At 41.6% G+C, this 21747-nt stretch overlaps 1 protein-coding gene across 2 annotated transcripts in view; it reads left to right on the top strand.

Annotated features, from left to right (window-relative positions):
* ICA1L (islet cell autoantigen 1 like) overlaps positions 1-21747 on the top strand; it is a 455070-nt gene that overhangs the window by 288812 nt on the left and 144511 nt on the right. For both annotated transcript variants that reach the window (XM_086955269.1, XM_086955268.1), the window contains exon 9: positions 21359-21408. In XM_086955269.1, the coding sequence (XP_086811395.1) occupies positions 21359-21408 (50 nt within the window). The remainder of the gene's footprint in view (positions 1-21358; positions 21409-21747) is intronic.

The raw sequence follows: 21747 nt of genomic DNA, 5'->3' as shown, positions 1-21747 counted from the left end.
TTCACTTTCTTTTCTTGTTGACGTGACTATATTTTAGATTGTGGCGGAGCATCTGAACCTGACAAACAGGTGATATGATTCCTTTTTATCTTTCTCACTAAAATCGACAGCAGTATCAACATCTAGGTCCTGATGAATGCATTGGCACTTTCCTTTTATGCAGAAACATGTTGACCACTCGCTGAACAGATATTCTGTTAAATCTGTTATTTCACTATTGTTTTTATGTTTAGGGAGCTGAGAGAAAACATTAAAATTTCTACTTCTACTCAGCCTTACCTAATTTTACTCCATCACTAATCACTTACTTGCACTGCTTTTGTTCAGTTGTCACACTACACTGACACCACCCACTAGATAAAAACACAGGGTCTTCTTACTCTCATAGTCCTTTCATACTCCTGTGACTGTGTTTGCACTAACTCCTGGGTAAGGAGAACCCATAGGATGTAAAAGTGGTGGAACAGATCGACAACTGATGGGAAAATTCTCACCTTGGGTATGTGTCTCCCAGTACAGTAATCACGTGAATTTTGTTATATAGTATCACGTGGTGTCACCGAATACTTTAGTTCACAATACTTTTTTTTGTCATGTCAATGGTTGTTTGTGATTAGAGTTTACTTTTGACTCCTAGATACTTTTTGTGTAAATTAGGTCAGTGTTAGGGGTGCGTATCTAGTACTGAGTCGTTAAACTAACCCTTGGACGCTCTTCTATGTAGTGTGTTTCTTTAGTGACACGAATAATATCCAAACATCCTCCAACAACGTCAAAGGAAGGAGCCAGAGGCAGGGATTTCAGGCGGGGTTCTTTATTGAAAGAGCAGGTTAGGCATAATGCATTTCGTACATCTGGTACAGAGAACTGCTACCCTTAGAGACCCTTAAGAGGGAATGTAAACTGGCAGGCACCGAAGTGTATAGGCATTATACTCACATATAATCATGTGTTTGTATGTGTGTGTGTGTGTGTGTGTGTGTGTGTGTGTGTATGTATTACCTACTGGCGGTCGCCAGTAGGTATATATAGTTAGGACCTAGTTACCATAGGAAATTCCGAACATTCTATTGGGAATAACTTTGGCGCCGATTGAGGGATCTGCCTATAATTTTCCTTAAATTTGCCTCGCTGTGCTTCGCTCCTTCCCTGTAAGTGTCGGGGGGATTCGTCAAGCGGGGGCTCAGAAAAAAGGGGGGTCCCAAAACATGTTTTCCCCATGTTCATTTTTATAGGGACATCCTGACAAGGCTACAGCTCGAATGGCTGGACGGAATTACACCAGATTTGGCAAAATGGTAGGGACTGGTATGCAGCAGTGACTTTTGTATGTTTGGTGTAAATCCCTCCAGTAGTTCTTGAGAAAATTGAATTTGAAATTTTTCAAATGGCATTTTCTATGGGACCTTTAGACACAGCTACAGCCCGATCGGCTTAACGGAATTATACCAAACTTGGCAAAATGGTGGGGACAGGTATGCAGTAGTGCCTTTTCTATATTTGGTGACAATCCCTCCAGTAGTTGTGGAGAAAATTGATTTGAGCAAATTATATATCTATATGCGCTCAACATTCTATTGGGAATAACTTTGGCGCTGATTGAGGAATCAGTTTGTAATTTTCCAGAATTTTGGCCAGCTCCGCTTCGCTCCTTCCCTGAAAGTTTCGGGGGGATTTGTCAAGCGGGGGCCGAAAGGGGGGTCCCAAAACGTGTTTTCCCCATGATAATTTCCATAGGGACCTTTAGACACGGCTACAGCCCGAACGGCTGAATGGAATTACACCAAACTTGGCAAAATGGTAGGGCCTGGTATGCAGATGTGCCTTTGCTATGTTTGGTGAAAATCCCTCCAGTAGTTCTTGAGAGAATTGAATGTGAAAATTTTCAAATGGCATTTTCTATGGACCTTTAGACACGGCTACAGCCCGAACGGCTGAACGGAATTACACCAAACTTGGCAAAATGGTAGGGACAGGTATGCAGTAGTGCCTTTTCTATATTTGGTGAAAATCCCTCCAGTAGTTGGTGAGAAAATTTAATTTGAGCAAATTATATATCTATATGCGCTCACCGTACGGTACTCGTACCGTATGTGTACATGCGCCTACCCTTACGTGCACGAGCGAGTTTCTGATTGGCTGGCAGTCGACTGTCAACATTCCAAACTGTCCAAACCAGGAAATGTTGGCCACCATCTTGTTTTTCAGGAGAACTGAGGCACAAGAGAGCCCAAAACACGAGTGGAAAACACGAAAAGGGGGCAGGGTATAGACCCCCCAACCCTCTAGCCCTTCTCAGGGTTCTCCCAAAAGGACCACCAAGGGCAAAAAAAAAAAAAATCGCCGTGTACGCGCACCGTACGCGTACGGTACGCGTATGGTGCGCGTACCCCGCGATTAAAAAAAAATAATAATTTTTTTTGCACTTGGTGGTCCTTCTGGGACCCCCTGAGAAGGGCTAGGGGGTCAGGGGGTCTCAACCCTGCCCCCGTTTCGCGTTTTCCACTCTTGTTTTGTGCTCTCTTGTTCCTCACTTCTCCTGAGAAACAAGATGGCTGCTCAGGTCGTCCCAGAAGGATAACATATATAAACGTTATCCGCTAATAGAATTAGCATTTACAAAACCTTTGAAATTTATTGAAAAAAAATATAGGTTTCACGCCTGATATAGTTATGAATTAGCATTTAAAAAACCTTGCAAATTCACTGAAATAACCGTAGGTTTCAAGCCTTATGTAGTTAGGAATTAGCATTTAAAAAACCTTGCAAATTCACTTAAAAAACCATAGGTTTCAGGCCTTATATAGTTAGGAATTAGTATTTAAAAAACCTTGCAAATTCACTTAAAAAACCATAGGTTTCAGGCCTTATATAGTTAGGAATTAGCATTTTAAAAACCTTGCAAATTCACTTAAAAAACCATAGTTTTCAGGCCTTGTATAGTTAGGAATTAGTGATGTCATCAGTGATGTCACTGACCATGTCATGAATGATGTAATATGTGACATCATCAGCAGTGGATTGCGGGTGCGCGAAATATAGTTAGTACAACTAACTATATAGGAGCAATTTCAATGGTTTTTTAAATGCTAATTCCTAACTATATAAGGCCTGAAACCTATGGTTTTTTAAGTGAAAATATATATATATATAAGATTGAGGAAGGCTGCTGTGACAGCCGAAACACGTCTCTCTGTTCTAGCCGGGTCGGAGGAGGCCCTAGGAAATAAAATATGCCTCATAACTCATCACTCTTCGTGTGCGTGCCGTCTCCCAGCTCGAGCAAGGTTTTTTTGGGATATATGTATGTATGTATGTGTGTGTGTGTGTGTGTATATATATATATATATATATATATATATATACACACACACACACACACACACACACACACACACACACACACACACACACACACACACACACACACACACACACACACACACACACACACACACACACACACACACACACACACACACACACACACACACATACACATACACATACACATACACACACTTGGGAGCTACCCAGAGTTCCCTGCTTCCTTTTTGCATGTATGTGTGTATACATACAAATGTGTATATACATATTTGTGAGTGTGTGTGCACAAAGCAGGTGAAACGAGGAGCAATGATATATATATATATATATATGGTACATATATATATATATCAATAACTCCGATCTCCTTGCTCTGCTTGTTTCCTCAGATGCCAGGTAAGAAAGGACACGGACCACCAAATTCAGATGCTGGTTTCTTTATTTCAGTGCTGCCGCCATAACGTTTCTGCCTCGAAAGGCCTTGATCACATGACAGCGTAGTGGTGTGAGAGCCATGAATTTAAAGTGCAAGTGCTACCAATTAAACAAATCACGTGTACAAGGCATGGAAGACATACTTAGATGCAGTGTGAAGAAGTCCAATCCTGTTCAGCGTCCACCATCATAATATGAGGTATAGACTTAATTCTACAAACATGGTTCATATTTTAGAAATCATAATTTAGAAATCATAAAAACCATATATAGTGGCAACGCACTGTCATATGAAGGTAAAATACATTTAAAAAGTATCATTTCATACTTCTCAAAAATTGCTATTTGTTCCACTTAGTCTTGGTATGATATTACACACTGCATATAGCTAAACATCAAGCTCATTGTCATATAACAAGTATCAAACTTGATAATATACATATGCTTGTATTTTCTAAAATAACGGGTTAAATCCCCTTATGCCAAAAGTCAGAACACGTGACTAGTACCCTTAGAGCCTAGTGTAATAAAGTGCAAAACTAGTGCTAAAACGTGTAAACCTAATCATATACTGATAAGTCTTAGTCTTATGAGTTGCACGGTCCCACGCTGAGCCCAGTCGAGGGTACTGTGCAAATCAAGACCCTGCCTGTAGTCCTGTTACCAACCAAATGTCAATTACTATAATCCCAGTTACATAACTCATTGAACTAGAAAGCACATATCCAAAGGTAAGATAAAATCATATACTTGGACCTAATATTTCCAGCCCTACAATTATAAGGCATAAATGCTGGTGCAGGCCTAACAGATTCATCATTGAAACCTGGTTATATTGAAAGTTGGTTATGTTGAAATTAATGCCTGATAGGTATAAATAACTCCATGTACAAAAGTGCAAATTGTGCTATAAATATAGATCAAACGCTCTAAGAATTGACATCATTAAAAGCATAAATAACTATCAAAAATGTTGAAAAGTTATCTAAAAATCATCTTAGTTAATCCACAATTTCTGATCTCATCATATTAACAGTACATAAGATATCAGTGCAAACAAGTGTACATGTCCTCCATCAGATTAGGCCCTCCCGGTTGCTTACTATCTAACTGGAGGATATATTTAGTCTCCAACTTTCTTAACCTTGATTCTCTGTTTCCTCCCCTTCTGCTGGCATTGATAGAATCAATCACATAATATATGAGTCCCTTGTTGTTACTCTGATGGAACTCTTTAAAATGTCTGGCTACCGGGTAGGTGTTGTCCTGGTTTGTAATGGCCCTCAGATGTTGCAATATCCGTTTATGAACCAGGAGCTTAGTGCTCCCGACATAACGAAGGACACAAGGACATTCCAAAATATAGACCGCGTATTCAGTCTTACACGTAAGGACTTTACTTATATCATGTTCCTTACTGCTGAACCCATCTCTATACGTCAGTCTATTACTACCATGGGAGCAGGCCTTACAAGTTTTGCACTTGAAGAATCCTTTGTTAGTTTGCCACCATGTAGTCTTATCTAAAACCTCTGGTCCAGTATCAACCAATCTGTCTCTCATAGAAGGGGCACGACTGTATGTGATGGATGCCTGTCTGGGAAGTGTGCTGCCAATGATGGGATCCTGTAGCACCGTGGGCCAATTCTTATTGATAATTCTACGTAAGTCTCTATGTTGGTTACAGAACCCCGTAATTATCCTAAAAGGTTCAACAGGTACTAACGATTTAGGGGGTACAACTATCTCTGATGTAACTGCCTCATCCGAGGTACTATATCTACTGAGAAGCTGTTCAGGGCTGATGAGCATGTACTTTTGAATGGCATTATTAATGGTCTTTATAGAGTAACCTCTTTCTAAGAATCGCATAGTACTGCGGGCCTGCGCTTGTTGCAAGTCATGTTCTTCACTGCACACCCGCCTAAGGCGGATCATTTCACCATAAGGAATACTTGAGATCAAGTGGGCTGGGTGCGCACTTCCAGCATGCAGTGTAGTATTGCCTGCAGAACTTTTCCTGAATAGGCGTGTTGCTAATCTACATTCTTGTACGTATATATATATATACATATGTATCAACACATATATATATTTGAGGGATCCCCTAGAAAAAGGGCCTTGTTATGTACTATGGTCCCATTTAAATATAGGCTGCCGGGATGCCCTCTGCCAGGGGGGCGGAGTATTTTACTCTGTCTCCCTGGTGGAGATCCAGCTAAATTTAGAAATGTTCCGGTTGTAACTTTGATGTATTGCTCCATCAAACATAACGCAATGTTTTTTTAAGAAATAATTTTCAAAAACAAATCCCCAAAGTGGAATTCTGGTTTTGAAAAAAAGCAATGCCCCCGGCTCCTCCATGGGATTCATCGCGTGGGGACATTTTTATGTTTTTACTGCTGGGTTTTCTTGGCTGTGGCGGGCAATGAAAAACCGCTATAGCTCCACGTAATCTAATATGGGCAGGTGGACATATATTAATTTCTCCAACTGCCCTTACTCCTGTGGGCTGTTGGAGATGGAGTAGTTTCCGACCTCATCATACTATAGTCTGCCCTCTTTTAAATTTGGTGGGCCTACCATTATGTTGGCGGAAAGGGTACTCCTTCGCTGTTGTGACAAAGTACCCTTTCTGCCAATATGTGATTCGGGCCCTATATTTCGCATGCATGAAAAATGATCAGAAATAGAAATGCAGTCACACTCTTGATAATAGTGGAGAAGATCTTTCTTCTTCAAACACTTAATATTAAGACTTATAGTTAGTGAAATACAATCTGCTGTTTAAATACAATGTTTTTATAGTGTTGATTGGCACATGTTGTGGCAAATCAGAACCCAGCAAGAGTACCAGACCTCACAGTAGTTGGTATCAAGGATCACTCCAAAAGTAGCAAAGTTACAAGCAAAGAAGAATAAACAGATACCAAAGTAGTAGGTGTATGTGGAAAATTCAGAAGCGGTAAATGTGCAACTAAGCGAGAATCAAACACCACATCTGTGGTTCAGTCTGTCAACATAGAACTTGGATTTGCAGACCACTGCTGTCCCAGGATGCTTGTTTCCGGTCCAGGGAAGACATGGCTTGGCAGTTCGGGCTGGACTGTTGACTGGGGGTGAGTGTTTCATTTGCTCAAATGCTCCGTCCATCATCCCCTTTGGTATCGCTTTGTTCACCCAAGTTGGCAGGGTATGCCCAGACGTGTGTCCCTTGCTCACTCTGCCACTGGATTCAAGATAGCATGGCTGATGAGGGTTATGAACCCGAAACCGGTCCCAGGATGCTTGTTTCTGGTCCAGGGAAGACATGGCTTGGCAGTTCGGGCTGGACTGTTCCCATGAGGCACAGGGTCAGACTGATTTGCATATGTCCCTATTTGAACTGGGGTGGTGGAGTGAGCTAAAGAATGATGATGGATTAAACCCAGATCAGTTGATTGGTGGTGGGTGTTTGATTTGCTCAAACGCTCCGTTCATCATCCCCTTTGGTAAGGCTTATTTTCAAGGCAAATGTGTAAAGCATTTGCAACCACGCTCTCAGCGACCCAATGATGATACCACAAATGGACTCCAGATAAGTTTCATAAAAAACAATTATAGGTTTATAAAAGAAAAGATATATGATGAGACCACATGATAAAAATCCAACATATGCGTATTTGTAATATTTCCCCTTTGCCGATTATTAGGCCAGCAAGCCCTTGTAGGTTCTTGCAGTATTAAGGAGCAATTCTCAATGATCCAATGCAGTCCTAATACAATGCTATGCAGTTTGTAATGCAAGAATCAGGCACTTCGTAATGTCAGAATAATGTAGTTCTTTATGCAACAATCAGGCACTTCGTAATGACAAAATAATGCAGTTCGTAATGCAACAATTAGGTAGTTCATTATGCCAAAATAATGCAATGCGTAATGCAACAATCAGGCCGTTTGTAATGCAAAAATATTGTAATACGTAATGCAACAATCAGGCAGTTCGTAATGCAAAAAGCATGCAATGCGTAATGCAACAATCAGGCAGTTCATAATGCAAAAATAATGCAATGTGTATTGCAAAAATCAGGCAGTTCGTACTGCTAACAATAATGTACTCCGGCACCGATCACAATGCCGGAGTACATTTTATTAGCTTTTGTTGTGGTGTAAAACAAAGTGCAGCTTCACACTCCGGCCCCGGTACTGCCACTCCTTGGCAAGTACGGGCTGCTATACGAACTTGAGCAGAGGCTTGCGCTGCATAGATGGAAGAGGCAGAGAGCGTTTCTCTCGTAGCCCGCACCCCACCCCAGGCGGGACACACGCATGCTCGCTGAGTGTTACCCGGGGGTACGATCTCACTCGCCTCTCCTCACGGCTTGGGCCTCCAATGCGTCTATGTTGATCTTAGGCAGTGGAACATGGACCTCCTACGTGATAGTTCGAGGTCTCCCCTTGGCAAAGGCAGCCTCTGGCCAGCGGCGGTGAATCCTCACAGCTCCTCTGGGGATGCCGGTCCAGGCTGATGGCAATGACGATCGCAGCATTTCTGGTCACGCTGCCGATCAACTCAGAACGCACAACTGCTCTGGGACACACAGTCACGGGGCAAATTCTCACAAAGGTCTCAGGCTGCACAAAGCACATGCACACAGCGTCGCTGGGACTCACTTGGACTCCGGGTGCACATGATCACAGGACAATCCTCATGAAGGTCTCAGGCTGCACAAAGCACACGGCATTGCTGAGACTCACTTGGACTCCAGGTTTCCACAATCACAGGCCAATTCTTACGAGGGTCTCAGGCTGCAAAAAGCACAAGCACACAGCGTCACTGAGACACCCTTGGAAACCTTTATGTTCCTGAGTTTCCACAACAGGGAGCCAGCTCTTCTCAGGCCATTGGGTACAGGTTACTTCAGAAAACAGCACACAGCACAGTCCTTTCAAGCAGGGGGACACAGCCTACAGCAAAGTCCCTTAGCCTTTCCTTGGTTAAATCAGCAAACTGCAGGCCAGCCCTAGAACACACAGCAAGGGTAAGTCCTTTCCTTCAGTCTCTTCAGCTGTTTCTTCTTTGGCAAAGGTTCCTCTTTTCCACTAAGTAGTTTCAATCCTTTTCAGTCTCAAATGTATGTGATCTGTTGAAAAAAACAGTAGTCAATGTTTTAAATCCAATATGTTTTCTTTATATATAATAACCTCAATTCAATCCATTAATATGCAGTGTTCAAAGGCAATCATCAAGATCCTTTTACATTTCCAAAATCCAATGCATTTCGGGAGGAGTGCCCTTCATCAGGGATCACTCTAAGTTAAGCTAAAAATGCTGTGAAGTATCGAAGAAACCATAATGCCATTCATGAAATGTGATGTTGACTAGGTAATCAAAACATACAATCTTGTTCAACGTCTAATGAATGTACAAGGCACATAGCAAAACAAAATGTAGAATGCTATATAACAAAAAAAACCACCTTATGTGATCAGGAACTGACAAATCAATTGTTAGTCAGGCGGTGCTGAGAAAGCCCAGTAGCCATGTTAGGGTGAAAGTACAAGCAGTGTTGCAATGTTTAAATGGCCGGTAGTCAAAACACAATTGTAACATGAATATTAGTCGGACGGTGCTGAGAAATCCGGTAGCCATGTGAAGAGGAAAGTACAAGCGGTGTGATAATATTTAAATGACCGGTAATCAGAACGCAACTGTAGCGTTATGAACATATCGTGGGTTGGTGGTAAAAACGAACGGAACGTGTTGTGGAGGAAAAAATAAATAAGTGATCAACGTGCTCTGGTGCGTCAGATGAAAGTAACTAGATCTGGTGGAAAAGCGGAGCATACTCAACAGTGTTGCGGCGACAGTTATGACATACACATATGATATACGTAGCGTGCTCATGTGCGTTAAGTGAAAGTGACAAACTCTAATGATAGAGTGAAGCGTGCTTAGCAGTGTTATAGCGGCAGCAAAAACATACACAAATGATATCACAAATTATTTAAAACTCAGTTATTAAATAGACGGCAAGGTCAAAGTGAACCAGTAGATGGTGACAAGATATCCAGTGAATTATTAAGAAACTAACCAGGTGATTTACTTAAGTTGAATTAAACGAGAACTTACTCGATGAGTAGACTAGCCTGAGTTAGTCAAAGGTGTAATCAAGTATTCGCTTCCTAGTCGAAGCTGGAAACAGCGTCAGCCATTAGTGGGACGTATTTAGGAAGTCTCATACTGGTTAGTGAGCATAAAATTCGGACTCTACTGGATGTGGCGCATGTCGGCCATCTTGAATATAGTCATATGTGAATTATCAGTGTGGAAAAAACAAAATATCAATGAGAATGCATGTTACATGGAGAATACTGAAATGAAACACAAGATAAATATATATATGAATGTTATCATAACAAAACCAAAGTATAGAGAGGAATGAAACACAATGATTCCAAACCTAACTGCTGGTGTTATGTAAAAGGAACTGAAGTCGTGCAAAGTTAAACATCGGGCGAGTTGGCAATCTTGAAGATGAAAAAATTATAAGAATGAAAAAACAGTACATGCTGCTGTGGTCAAAAGGAGAACCAAATCAATGTGTCTAAATCGAAGATACCCTTGGATATACAAAAGTCTCTTTATGTAAGCTATGAAGTCTAGAAGAAAAATTAAAAATTAATGAAAACGTGAATCATGGGTGGGTCACACCGAGTGTGGATACAAAACTGGTAAAAATGAAAAGGTAAAAAAATGAGGGTGAATGCAGAGTTCATCCTCGTAGTTTTATGAGAAAATGTCAAGAAGTTGTACATTAAAAAAATGAAGTACATGGGTGAATTCAGACTCAATGTTTATAGATAACATTGAAACTCCATCCTGTCATTCATTTCGTGCGGTCTGAGAGCACCCAATTTGCAGATCCATAGGTTCTCTCTTTGGAGTAAGAAGTTGGCATTGTTTCTCCCTTCTATCTTGTCGATGAATTTTAAATTGACTGATGTTTTGTGTCTATGTTCATTGTAATGACAAGCTACTGTGGACTTGATGTTCTTGTTATGAATGTTACTTTTGTGTTCATTCAGCTTTGTCTTAATTTTTCTCTCAGTCTTTCCTACGTATATCCATGCCACAAGGGCACTTTAAGAGGTAGATTAAATACTTTGAATCACATGTCTCCGTGACTTTCAAGTTGATGAGAGTACCTTTCCTAGGGTGTGTCATCTTGGTTCCTGGAAGGATGATGTTGCAATTATTACAATTGTGGCATGCTTGAGTCCCTTTGAGTAGGATGTTTTGTGGTTTACTTCCAGTATTTTTCAAAATTTCTCCCAAATTTTCTTCTCTGTAAGCAAAGATAGGTTGTTGTGCAAACACATTTTTTAAATCTGGTTCCATGCTTAAGATCGCCCAATGTTTTTTGATTATGTTTTTATACACATGACTTAAGTGCAGAAAATTTAGACATTACTACCATGCAGTTTTGGGTAGATTTTGGTGTTGTTCTCAACAATTCCTCTTGCGTTTTAGTTTGACATCTTTGTTGTGCCCGATCTATAATCGCTTTGGGATATCCTCGCTCAGTGAAGCGTGAAAACATCTCTGTTGTCTGTTTTATGAGTCTGGTTGGATTAGATACAATTCGTTTGATCCGTAGTAGCTGTGAATATGGTAGGTGATCTTTAAGTGGCTGCTGATGAAAACTATTGTAATGAAGAATAATATTCCTGTCTGTTTGTTTTCTGAAAATATCTGTTTCAAAACCATAGGATGTTCTGGAGATCTGCACATCCAAAAATGTGATATGTTCCAGGGCTCGACAAATCTAAAAAATCTCACTTGACCTGCAGGTCGAGTGAGTAGACTTTTCTACTCGACCTAACAGCAATGCATTCGAACCACAATTAATCGCATATGGACTTTTTTCAAAACATTTGCAGCGCCAACAACCCAGGAAAACGTTGGCCACCCAAATAAACGGCAAATTTCATCCATTTACCTCCCTATGTGTGTATCAAAGTGCTGTGGGGAAGGTTTCTGCGAACATACATGGCAAAAAAATACCTTATAAACTTTAACATGTAAACAACATATCAGGCTGGCACTTACTTGTAGTGAGGAAGCTGATGCTCAGACTGAGCTAAGGTTTGCGTTCTTCAGATCGCTGCCTTCTGTCCTTCCCTTTGAAATAACTTTATGGCCAGAGTCAGTGCTTGTTCTTTCAAAATACAGCATTAGCGCTCCGTCAGCTTTGAGGCAGATGAATGTAGCCCATTTTGTAATCCGTTTATGCTGCCAAGTCCTCAAAGTTTCATTTACATTGCTGTAGCTGTGGCAGTGTTTAATTTGTATGAAAAAAAGTGCCAAGGGCCGGGTCAGGAGTCCATGGCTTGGCAGTTCTGGCTGGACTGTTCCAATGAGGCACATGGGCCATCAAGACTAATTTCCATATAGCCAGTCCTGAACTGGGGTGGGGAACAGTGAGCTAAAGAACGATGATGGATTCAACCCAGGTCTGTGACTGGGAGTCAGTGTCTCGAAAGGAGACAAACAGCTCCATGGCAAATTGTCAGAAGTTTTATTTAATAAATTGGTCAAGACTGATTTGCATAGCCAGTCCTGAACTGGGGTGGCGATCAGTGAACTAAAGAACGATGATGGATTCAACACAGGTCTGTGACTGGGAGTCAGTGTCTCGAAAGGAGACAAACAGCTGCCACCATGGCAAATTGTCAGAAGTATTGACAGACACCAGTGAATGGTAAAATACAAAAATGCACAGTTGTTAAGGAAAATGGTGCTGATTTGAACAGAGTAGCATTAAACTGAGTCGCTATCTTCTGAGTCAGTAACAACAGTGTTGTTTTGACAAGGATGTTTGTGGCCCATAATATGTCTTGTTCCTGGATTTTGTGAAAGCCAATGCAAAACGGCTGGGTTTGGATCAAAAGTGTCTAACTCCGGCCCATCTACTTGGATTCGCATTAAAGCAGACATGGTGTATCTTTTAAGGGACGTACGGAGCTCATTTTTTATTCGGTTCATGCTGCTAAAGCCCCGTTCACATATTGCTGTTGTTGGACTGATGGAAAGAATGATTTCTAAAATTGGAAGGACATTTTTAACTTCTTCTGGGCGTTTTTTCAACAGCTGAGTGAAGAGGGATACAGGCTTATGCGACATCCTCCGATGAAAGACGTACAGTTTAAAATCTAGCCACTCTCTAGGGGCAGACTGAATTTCTTCATCAGTAAGTACCTTTTTGTAGTACTGTACAAGGTCCTCAAATTCTTGATCCCCAAAAACTCTAATCTTTTCAACAGAGTCTGGCCACAAAGTAAAATCAAAAATGTTAAACAAAGAATGCGGCTTGCCTGAGATGTGCTTCAGAAAGCGGTCACTCATAAAAGAAAGAATTCTCTATTAACTCAATAGTGTCTTCCTTGACACTATTTTATTAGAGCTGCCTTTTCTAGCAGGCTTTGCCTGTGTTAGTAACGGGACCCCTGCGAAATTTCCATCTTTAAAAAGCAATTGAAATTGTGTTAGTGCTTTTCCTGGCTTTGTTTTCAGCAGTATTAGCTTCTGTTGGAGCACCTCGATTCTTCTTGCAACTTCAGAAATAAGAGTATCTTCTTGTTGAAATGCCTTAGACACTTGCTGAAGCAGCTCTGTGAAGTCTATCATGAAGTGCAAGAAATAAAGAAACTTCTCCGATTTCATGTCATGAAGCAATCCTTTGGCTTTGTTTGAATATTCATCAGTACCAGTAGCAAGGTGCTCAAGATGAAGTACTGTAGCTTCCCAGTTTGTCTTAAGCGCTGTTACTGCCCTGTGCTGACTTGCTACCCATCTGATTTGCTGCAAGCCACCAAAATGTTGTAACTGCTCTTCCAGATTATCAGCTATCTCTTTAAGTTCCCTTCTCCGCTTAGGTGAATAATAATATAGTTTGAAACATCCTTTGAGCACCTCTTCAAATTTGGATATGTATGAACTCTTTTTTTTAACATCACACACAGCAAGCTCTAGATTGTGAGCTACACAGTGCACAACTGCAATGTGATTGCAATTGTCCCATCCTTGATGCTTGGAGACTTCGTCCAGTAGCTGCTTCACAGCACCAGATTTAGTACCGAAGTTCACAGCAGCTCCATCTGTATTCAGACCAATGCATTTCTGGCTCAGAATATCCAGAGATATGCCCATGCTTTCCAGGCCAACCATAATAGCATTTCTCACTCCGGACGCAGTGGAGTTTTTCATGCTGACAATGTCACACAGATGGGTAACAAGGGTGCCTTCACAAACGAATCGTACATAAATAAGTTCCTGTTCCTGAATTCCATTGTCAGTTGACCCATCTGACAGAACACTGATGAACCTAGCATTTGCTATTTGGGATCGAATTGTCATTTTTAGGGTCTCGGAAATTGCTATTACAAAGTTACGGCATGCATGATCAGTCATATAATTTTCGAAATTCCACTCAGGATTGTTCTTTTTCTGCAGTGAGCAGAGTTTTGGAAACTTAATAAAAGCCTCACCTTGTTTTGCAATATAATAGGCTGTAATAAATAAAATGTGCCGGATATTTTTTTCATGCATTTTTGTGATTGATTTGGCTATGCAGGTCTCCTGTGGCTTTTGAATTGCAGCTTCATGTAACATGCATTTTTCATGCAATTTGCTCTTGTGGTGCCATTCCAACGTCTCCCTTTTGAATTTTTCTGTCACACCAACATATAGGGAAGACTTAGTATCTGCGAGATGAGGAAATTTCCTGCAAACTCCACAATACAAAACTTGAGATTTTTTAAAACTGGGCTCAACTAGGTCAGCAGCAGCTCCGTTAATTTCCTGTTCTTCAATCACTGCCCACTTGAAATCTTCAAGCCATTTCTGTTGTACAACTCTCTGTCTTTTTTTTGATCATACTCCCTCTGCTTTTGGTGGATTTCTTCTAATGACTTCCTTTTCCCAACTGCTGAACTCTCTCCTGCATTATTCATTGGAGTATTAGCTCCAGTGGTTTTTCCGGCCAACCACAACCTGATGTCTGCCATTGCACTCTCTGCCTGTTGTCTGCCTTGTCCTCACTAGTTATTTAGCCAGCACTGACTCACTGCTTCTGTCCGCTTTGAGTTAGAATCAAAAACAATAACTCACTGTAACTAATTTAAAAATATTATAACTTGAAGTTTGTACAAACTACAATACTGGGTTAATATACATTTGCTTTCAATAATTAATTAATGATGGTTCCAAATATACATTTTTAACTGCATCTGATCAGATCTGTAACTCACTGTGTGGCACTCTCAGGTTCGCACAAAAGCACCCCAATTTGGAATGCGCTCAGCCTCTAATCAATGGAACTGAACGATGTGCAACACCAGGTCAGCTTCTGAAATAACTCACTAATTGAGACTCACTAGTCTGCTCTTGAGTATTGCGGGTTCTAATGGGGGAGTTGGGTTATACCTGTTCAGTAAAACTAAAGGTCTGCCTGACGCTTCCCCTCCCAAAGCCTAACTCTGGGCCTAAACTTGCATTTTTGGGGGGAAACTGGGTGGTAATTAGTGGTCACACAATCTGCACAATCCGCTCCTTAGGTGATGGTGACACTGTCTTGTGAGCAAAATCAAGCAATGAAGGTGAAGAAACATACAAATAAAGTACACCAGCGTAGTAAACATTGTTCTAATGCAACTTGCATAGCAGTATAAACTCTGAAGACATTTAATTTCCATTACCTTCAGATAATAACTGAGTTCCGATGTTTATAAAAGTGCAAGTAACCCTACGGTGCAACACAGCCAAATCAAACTCTCCACGTGACGTCATTGCGCTTCATCCGGCCAAGGCAAGCAAACCTTTTTTAAACAGTGAGAGGGCACAGCACAGACAGTCCGACCTGCAAACAAATATTTGCACATGGTCTCTGGCTTGACAATGTAGCTGTCACCAGGCAATTACAGTGAGCATTAGTCGAGTTTCGCTCTGCCCACATGTTGGGAGCCAATTACATGTTTTCAGAACATGATTGTGCATCCACCAAAAAGTGTTTTTTTGCTCTACACAGTGATAGGACGCTTGACAGTGTGCAACTACTGTTCTACTTAGTACAGCATGTCATTCTAATTCGTTGCTTCCACAATATGCAGCATAATGCCAATTTACACATAACGCTTTACAGATTCATTTACATTCCTTTTCAACTCAAACACAATTCTATATCAAACAACTTTCTACTCCAGAAAAACACTATTTCTCCTGCCGGTGGACAATGAAAAACTGCAGATTTGATAGAAAGGCTGCTACCCAATTACCCAAGTAAAACCAAATGAAAGCTAATGCAAAGTTGCAGGTAAACCTTGTACAAGGGTATTATGATCGGAATAATGAGCATCTGGAGAACATGAGTCACACAATGATTAGCCAACTGTTACATGCTCAACGGACTGTGCTGTGTCAGGCTCCGTGAGGCAGCCTGTGTGATTACTGCGTCACAGATAGCCTGTCACTGGGGTGGACCGCCACGTCCCCTTTTGCTCATTCTTGTGTCAACGGATAGGTTGCCAACTTGGAAGAAAATGTGCTCAAACATAATTCAGATATCATATTTGCATCTAGGATATTAAAACAACAAAAGGGCTAATCTGAAAAATAACCCAGTAATGAGCCAGGACGGAATATCCATGCTGCTCCATGAAACATGCAAGAAATCTCCACTACAAGGGGCCCATACAAATATTTAGAGCCCAGTGAGACCCGCCATAGACCATGAACTGCAGAAACAATATGTACTGTAAGTGCCTCCAGTAGGGGTCAGGGAGGATTGTGTCGATGATGCTGGTGCACTAGAGGAGACTTCCACCTTTTCTCCAATCCACAATAAACAAGGTTCATTCCATAGTGCATATATACTTATTGACAGCAGTAACCGTATATTCATTAGTGTCAGTATTATTCCTTGAACTGTACTGCCTCCGACAGTAATAGCAAGGGTAAGGAGGATACTTCTATTTAATCTCGCACCCGATATACCCGATTGAAGTCCAAATAAGAGTAACACAGGGGTAGTAGAAACTAGCAGACTAGCAAAGAAAATTATGAAAAACGAATTTACAGGTACTGTTCACCACAGTAGTACATTGATATATTGATTGAGGGCTGTAGGACAGGAGAGGGGCTGGCGAAAACAATGCGATTGACAATGGGACAAGTAATAATGAGCCCCCTTTCCAATTGTCAAAGAGGAATTGTAGAATAATGATACAGGAATAACATCCCAGTCTGAAGTAGCAAAGGAAGGGTTTCCAATTCTCCGAAATAGAAAACAAGGTTTTTTTGTTCCCTAGACAAAAGAAAATAAAAGTAGACAAGGTTTGATATGATATCCATAAGCTATGCTGCTTACATTAATAAATCACACTCACGGACTGAATTCGCACACAACACAGGCAGCGGCGCAATAACAATAGCTCAGCGAAATCAAAAAGACACTACTGCTCACTGTGATAAGTTTTGCGGTCGGCCTAAATGAAATTTAATGTAAAAACTGACTCACCTCTGCCAAATCGCTCTGCACTATGTCCCGAGTCCCGACTCCACCGAGGAGAGCGCGTGGTGGCGTGCTACGTCACTGCTGCACTTTAAGCAGCACAGCGTGGGGGCAGGCCAGGGCCGTCATTGGTAGCGCTTTCGCGCGCTACATGATTGACGGCCCTGGCACCCAAACAATACATGTGCATGATGCCCCCTAAAGCCTTCCACGGCGCACCGCACCCGCGTGATGTGCATGATGCCCCCTAAAGCCTTCCACGGCGCACCGCACCCGCGTGCATGATCCACAATGCTGCCACCTAGAGCCTTCCATATGCTACTGCACCTAGAAGAGGCACTCGCCAGGCCGGTCAAGTAGGCCTTGAAACTGACTCGACCTGCACAAAATTCACTCTTATTTGCGAGCGGGCGAGTACATTTGTCGAGCCCTGTGTTCCACTTGAGTGTCAAAGGTGAATTGGATTGAATTGGATTCTGTCATTGATAAGATTTCGTTCGTTCAAGGCTGTCTTCAATAGGGTATCTGATCCAGTCCATAAAAGGAAAATGTCATCAATGAACCTTACGTATAATTTGATGTGAGTTTTCCTTGGGCCATATGTTCTCCTCTTCAAAATGATTGATGAAAATATTGGCATATGCCAGTGCTGCACAATCGTTTTGATATTGTTTGTGTACCATTTGTGTATATTTTTGCTGCCGCTATGACACTGCTAAGCACGCTTCACTCTATCATTAGAGTGTGTCACTATCACTTAACGCACGTGAGCACGCTTCGTATATCGTATGTATATGTCTTAACTGTCGCTGCAACACTGCTGAGTATGCTTCGCTATTCCACCAGATCTAGTTACTTTCATCTCACGAACCAGAGCAAGTTGATCACTTCTTATTTTATTTCTCCTCCACACCATGTTCCATTCGTTTTTACCACAAACTCGCGATATGTTCATAACGCTACAGTTGCGTTCTGATTACCGGCTTTCACACCGCTTGTACTTTTATCTTCACATGGCTACCGGGATTTCTCAGCGCCATCCGACTACACCGTCCAACTAACATTCACGTTACAATCGCGTTTTGACTGCCAGCCATTTAAACATTGCAACACTGCTTGTACTTTCACCCTCACATGGCTACCAAGCTTTCTCAGCACCGCCTGATTAAAAATTGATTTGCCAGTTCTTGATCTCATTAGGCGTTTTTTTAGTTATATAGCGGTCTACATTTCGTTTTGCTATGTGCCTTTTACATTCATTAGACGTTGAACAAGATTGTATGTTTTGATTACCTAGTCAATATCACATTTCATGAAAGGCATTATGGTCCCTTGGATACTTCATGGCATTTTTGCTTAACTTTAGAGTGATCCCTGACGAAGGGCACCCCGCCCGAAATGCATTGGATTTTGGAAATGTAAAAGGATCTTGATGAGATATGAACACTACATATTAATGGATTGAATTGAAGTTATTATATATAAAGAAAACATATTGGATTAAAAACATCGACTACCGTTTTTTTCAACAGATCACATACATTTTAAACCCTCTATCACATAGAGGTTCAGATTGTGCACAGGGTGATTCAACCCAATGTGGTTTGAACTATCGATTTTAGTTTATAAATTACGCTCTGGATCAATGAGCGATACCCCAGGAGAACATCAAGTTATAGCTACCTTTATTTTCGGCAGTTAAAACCAGAGGCTGTGCACGAGCACATACTCGAGTGTCTTACAATGACAACACCCATCTGATCCTTGGATTCAGTAGACCCCCTTCTGAGTTCCAGGCGTCTTCCCCAGCATACCTGTCTGTAATCAAGGCTTGGATGAGTACCAACCTCCTGGACCTCCATCCCATTAAGACGGAGGTGCTGATTCTCTTCCTGGATAATCTGTGAACTCCTTCTGCTTGACCCCTTGGGATGAGCTCTTACCCTCTTCTTAGTTCATGATTAGGATCTTAGGCTTTTTCTTTGATGAGAAGTTTGAGTTGAGGAAGGATCTTAGAGCACTTGTAGTCAGAGCAGGGATCCGGTTCGTACCAAATTATGCAAAGTATTGCTACTTAGGCCTTGCCGCCACCATCATTTAAAGACTCAAGTGTACCCAGAATATGGCTATTAACCTGATTGTTGCCTCACAGAAATTTGATTTGGTTTCAGAGGTACTCCTAAAGGTTGCACTGGCTCCCCGTGCATCAGCGTATTCAGGTCAAGACCCTTTGTATTGCTCTAAGGGCATTGTTTTGCCTCGGAGAGAGATATATATTTATTTGTTTAATTTTTCACTCCAGTGAAAAGTTCCTGCTTGCACTTTTCTTTTGAAAGCCTGTTAGAAACTCTGCATCCTGGGTGTCTTATCTGATAGAGACATCTAGCTGCAGATTCCTTAATGTGTGAATTCTTCCCGGGCGTCAGACTGGATCCGGAATTCTTTTCTTAGCCGTACTTCTGGCTTTCTAATTGATTGTAATCCGAATAGGTTCACAGATTGCTCTTATGACCTCGCTTACCATGAGTTGTAGCGGGAGACTGGGACCAATGCCTGTGACCACGGGGTAAAGAGTGGCGCTCATGGGAACAACCCCTGGACCGGGAGGATGACCGACGCCGTGAGGAGCTGGAAGCCTGTGACAACCGCGCCGTCAAGAGTTTCATGCACTGCTCGTGCAGCGCCTTCCGCATCAACCGCTGGCAGACGTCACACTCGTCGGTGTCATGATGCTCGCCCAAGCACCACATACAGAAAGCATGTGGGTACGTACCCGACATCTGGGGGGGACAGGACCCACTGGACTTAAACCCAGAGGGCCTAGGAATTTTGCACACTGTTTCAGGCGAGAAAGGTTCATCACAGCAGGTTGAAAAACAGCGAGAGATATGCTACTTCGAAACAGTGTGCAACGTGGTAAAAGAAGAAACAACACGACAACGCCCTGGAGGGGACTTATATGGCTCCACTGACATCATACCTGGAGCGGACATCGTACGGATCCAAGTGCCTCCACCCCTATAGACCCTCCCTTGGCATGGAGAGGTACTGCTGAGAAAACATTGGCTGATCCAATCTGACACCTGGGGAGAATTCACAAGTTAAGGAATCTGCAGCTGGACTATGTCTCTACCAGATACAATGTTACGGAAGGTAAGTAACTTGTTCTTTAGCACTTTGATTGCTGTAAGAGACTATTTTTGGTTTTGGGTCTACAGATTTGGAATTCATTCCTCTTTAAGAATGGTCTTTTCTTTTGAATTGATCTTTCCTCGTCTCATCCTTTTTAGCTATTAGTTCTTGGGAGACAGTCAGAGGGCCAAAATGCTATTTTGCTGGCTATCTTCCTTACGAATGCCCTAAGAAATCCGAATGGTCTTAACTTCAGGGCCAATTGTGATCGTTTGTAAGGATGAGTCAATAAGATTACTTTGACCCTTACAGCCAGTCCAAATAGGTCCTCTTTGCTATAAAAATTCTAATTGGCTGGTGATAGTTACTCAAAATATCTGCGAGTATCCTGCACTTCCTTGGACAGTTTTTCGCAATCAAATTAGCTGACACAAACTTACCACAACTCATAAGCCCGCCAGCATCTCTTGGCAGTCTCTGAACCTATTCTGATTACAATTAATTAGAAATGGTCCCAGAGGTATTTTGACTGGCTGTTAAAAGCCAATCGGAACAGATGTGGTGTGGACTGCCTTTACTGTAGAGAAGGCTGGCAACTATTAACAGTCCCAGGCATGCTGCAGGACATCTCCTGTTGAAAGCATGAAAGCAGAAGCTGTTCTCCAGAAAGGAGGATTCTCCATGGAATTTGCTTCTGTTTACAGCACATTTTGCCCAGTTCTAGCCACTGAAAATCCCTATTATAAAAAAACTGCAATCAAATTGAAAAAACATTGTAGATGAGACACATATGTGTGCTGCATATGGTTACTTCAATCAGATAAATGTGATACTGATCTACTGATTGTTAGGTGAACTTTGCCATCATGATGGTATGCTGCTACATGCTCAGATGTTTTTCTTTTTTTTTTCAGACTCATAGCATTGGACGAAGACACCTGCGAAGATCTGTCAACTAATGCAGGTAGGAGTTAACAGTAGGATTTGTGTTTTATCTACTCCTCTTTTAAAAAAATGTACCAGATGTGGAGAATATATTTCCCAGTGTACATTGTCCCGGAAGAGATGACTTTCTCTGCAGTGATACAGATTTTAAAATGAGATGTCTGAGCTAAAATACAGAGTACCAATGAATGTCCTATCATCCTGTTTTGTACTGATATCTTTGGATAATGGTTCCCATAAATAACACCCCAAAAAGTAAGCTGCCTTTGTTTACAATTCTTAAGAAACATTATACTAGATCAGGGTTTAGACATCGCAGACATATGACCATGGCCCCGTGGAGAGAGGAAGGGTATGA

This window comes from Lissotriton vulgaris, chromosome 2_1, assembly GCF_964263255.1.
Source record: "Lissotriton vulgaris chromosome 2_1, aLisVul1.2, whole genome shotgun sequence".
Lineage (NCBI taxonomy): Eukaryota > Metazoa > Chordata > Amphibia > Caudata > Salamandridae > Lissotriton > Lissotriton vulgaris.
This window is presented reverse-complemented; position numbering and strand designations above follow the sequence as displayed.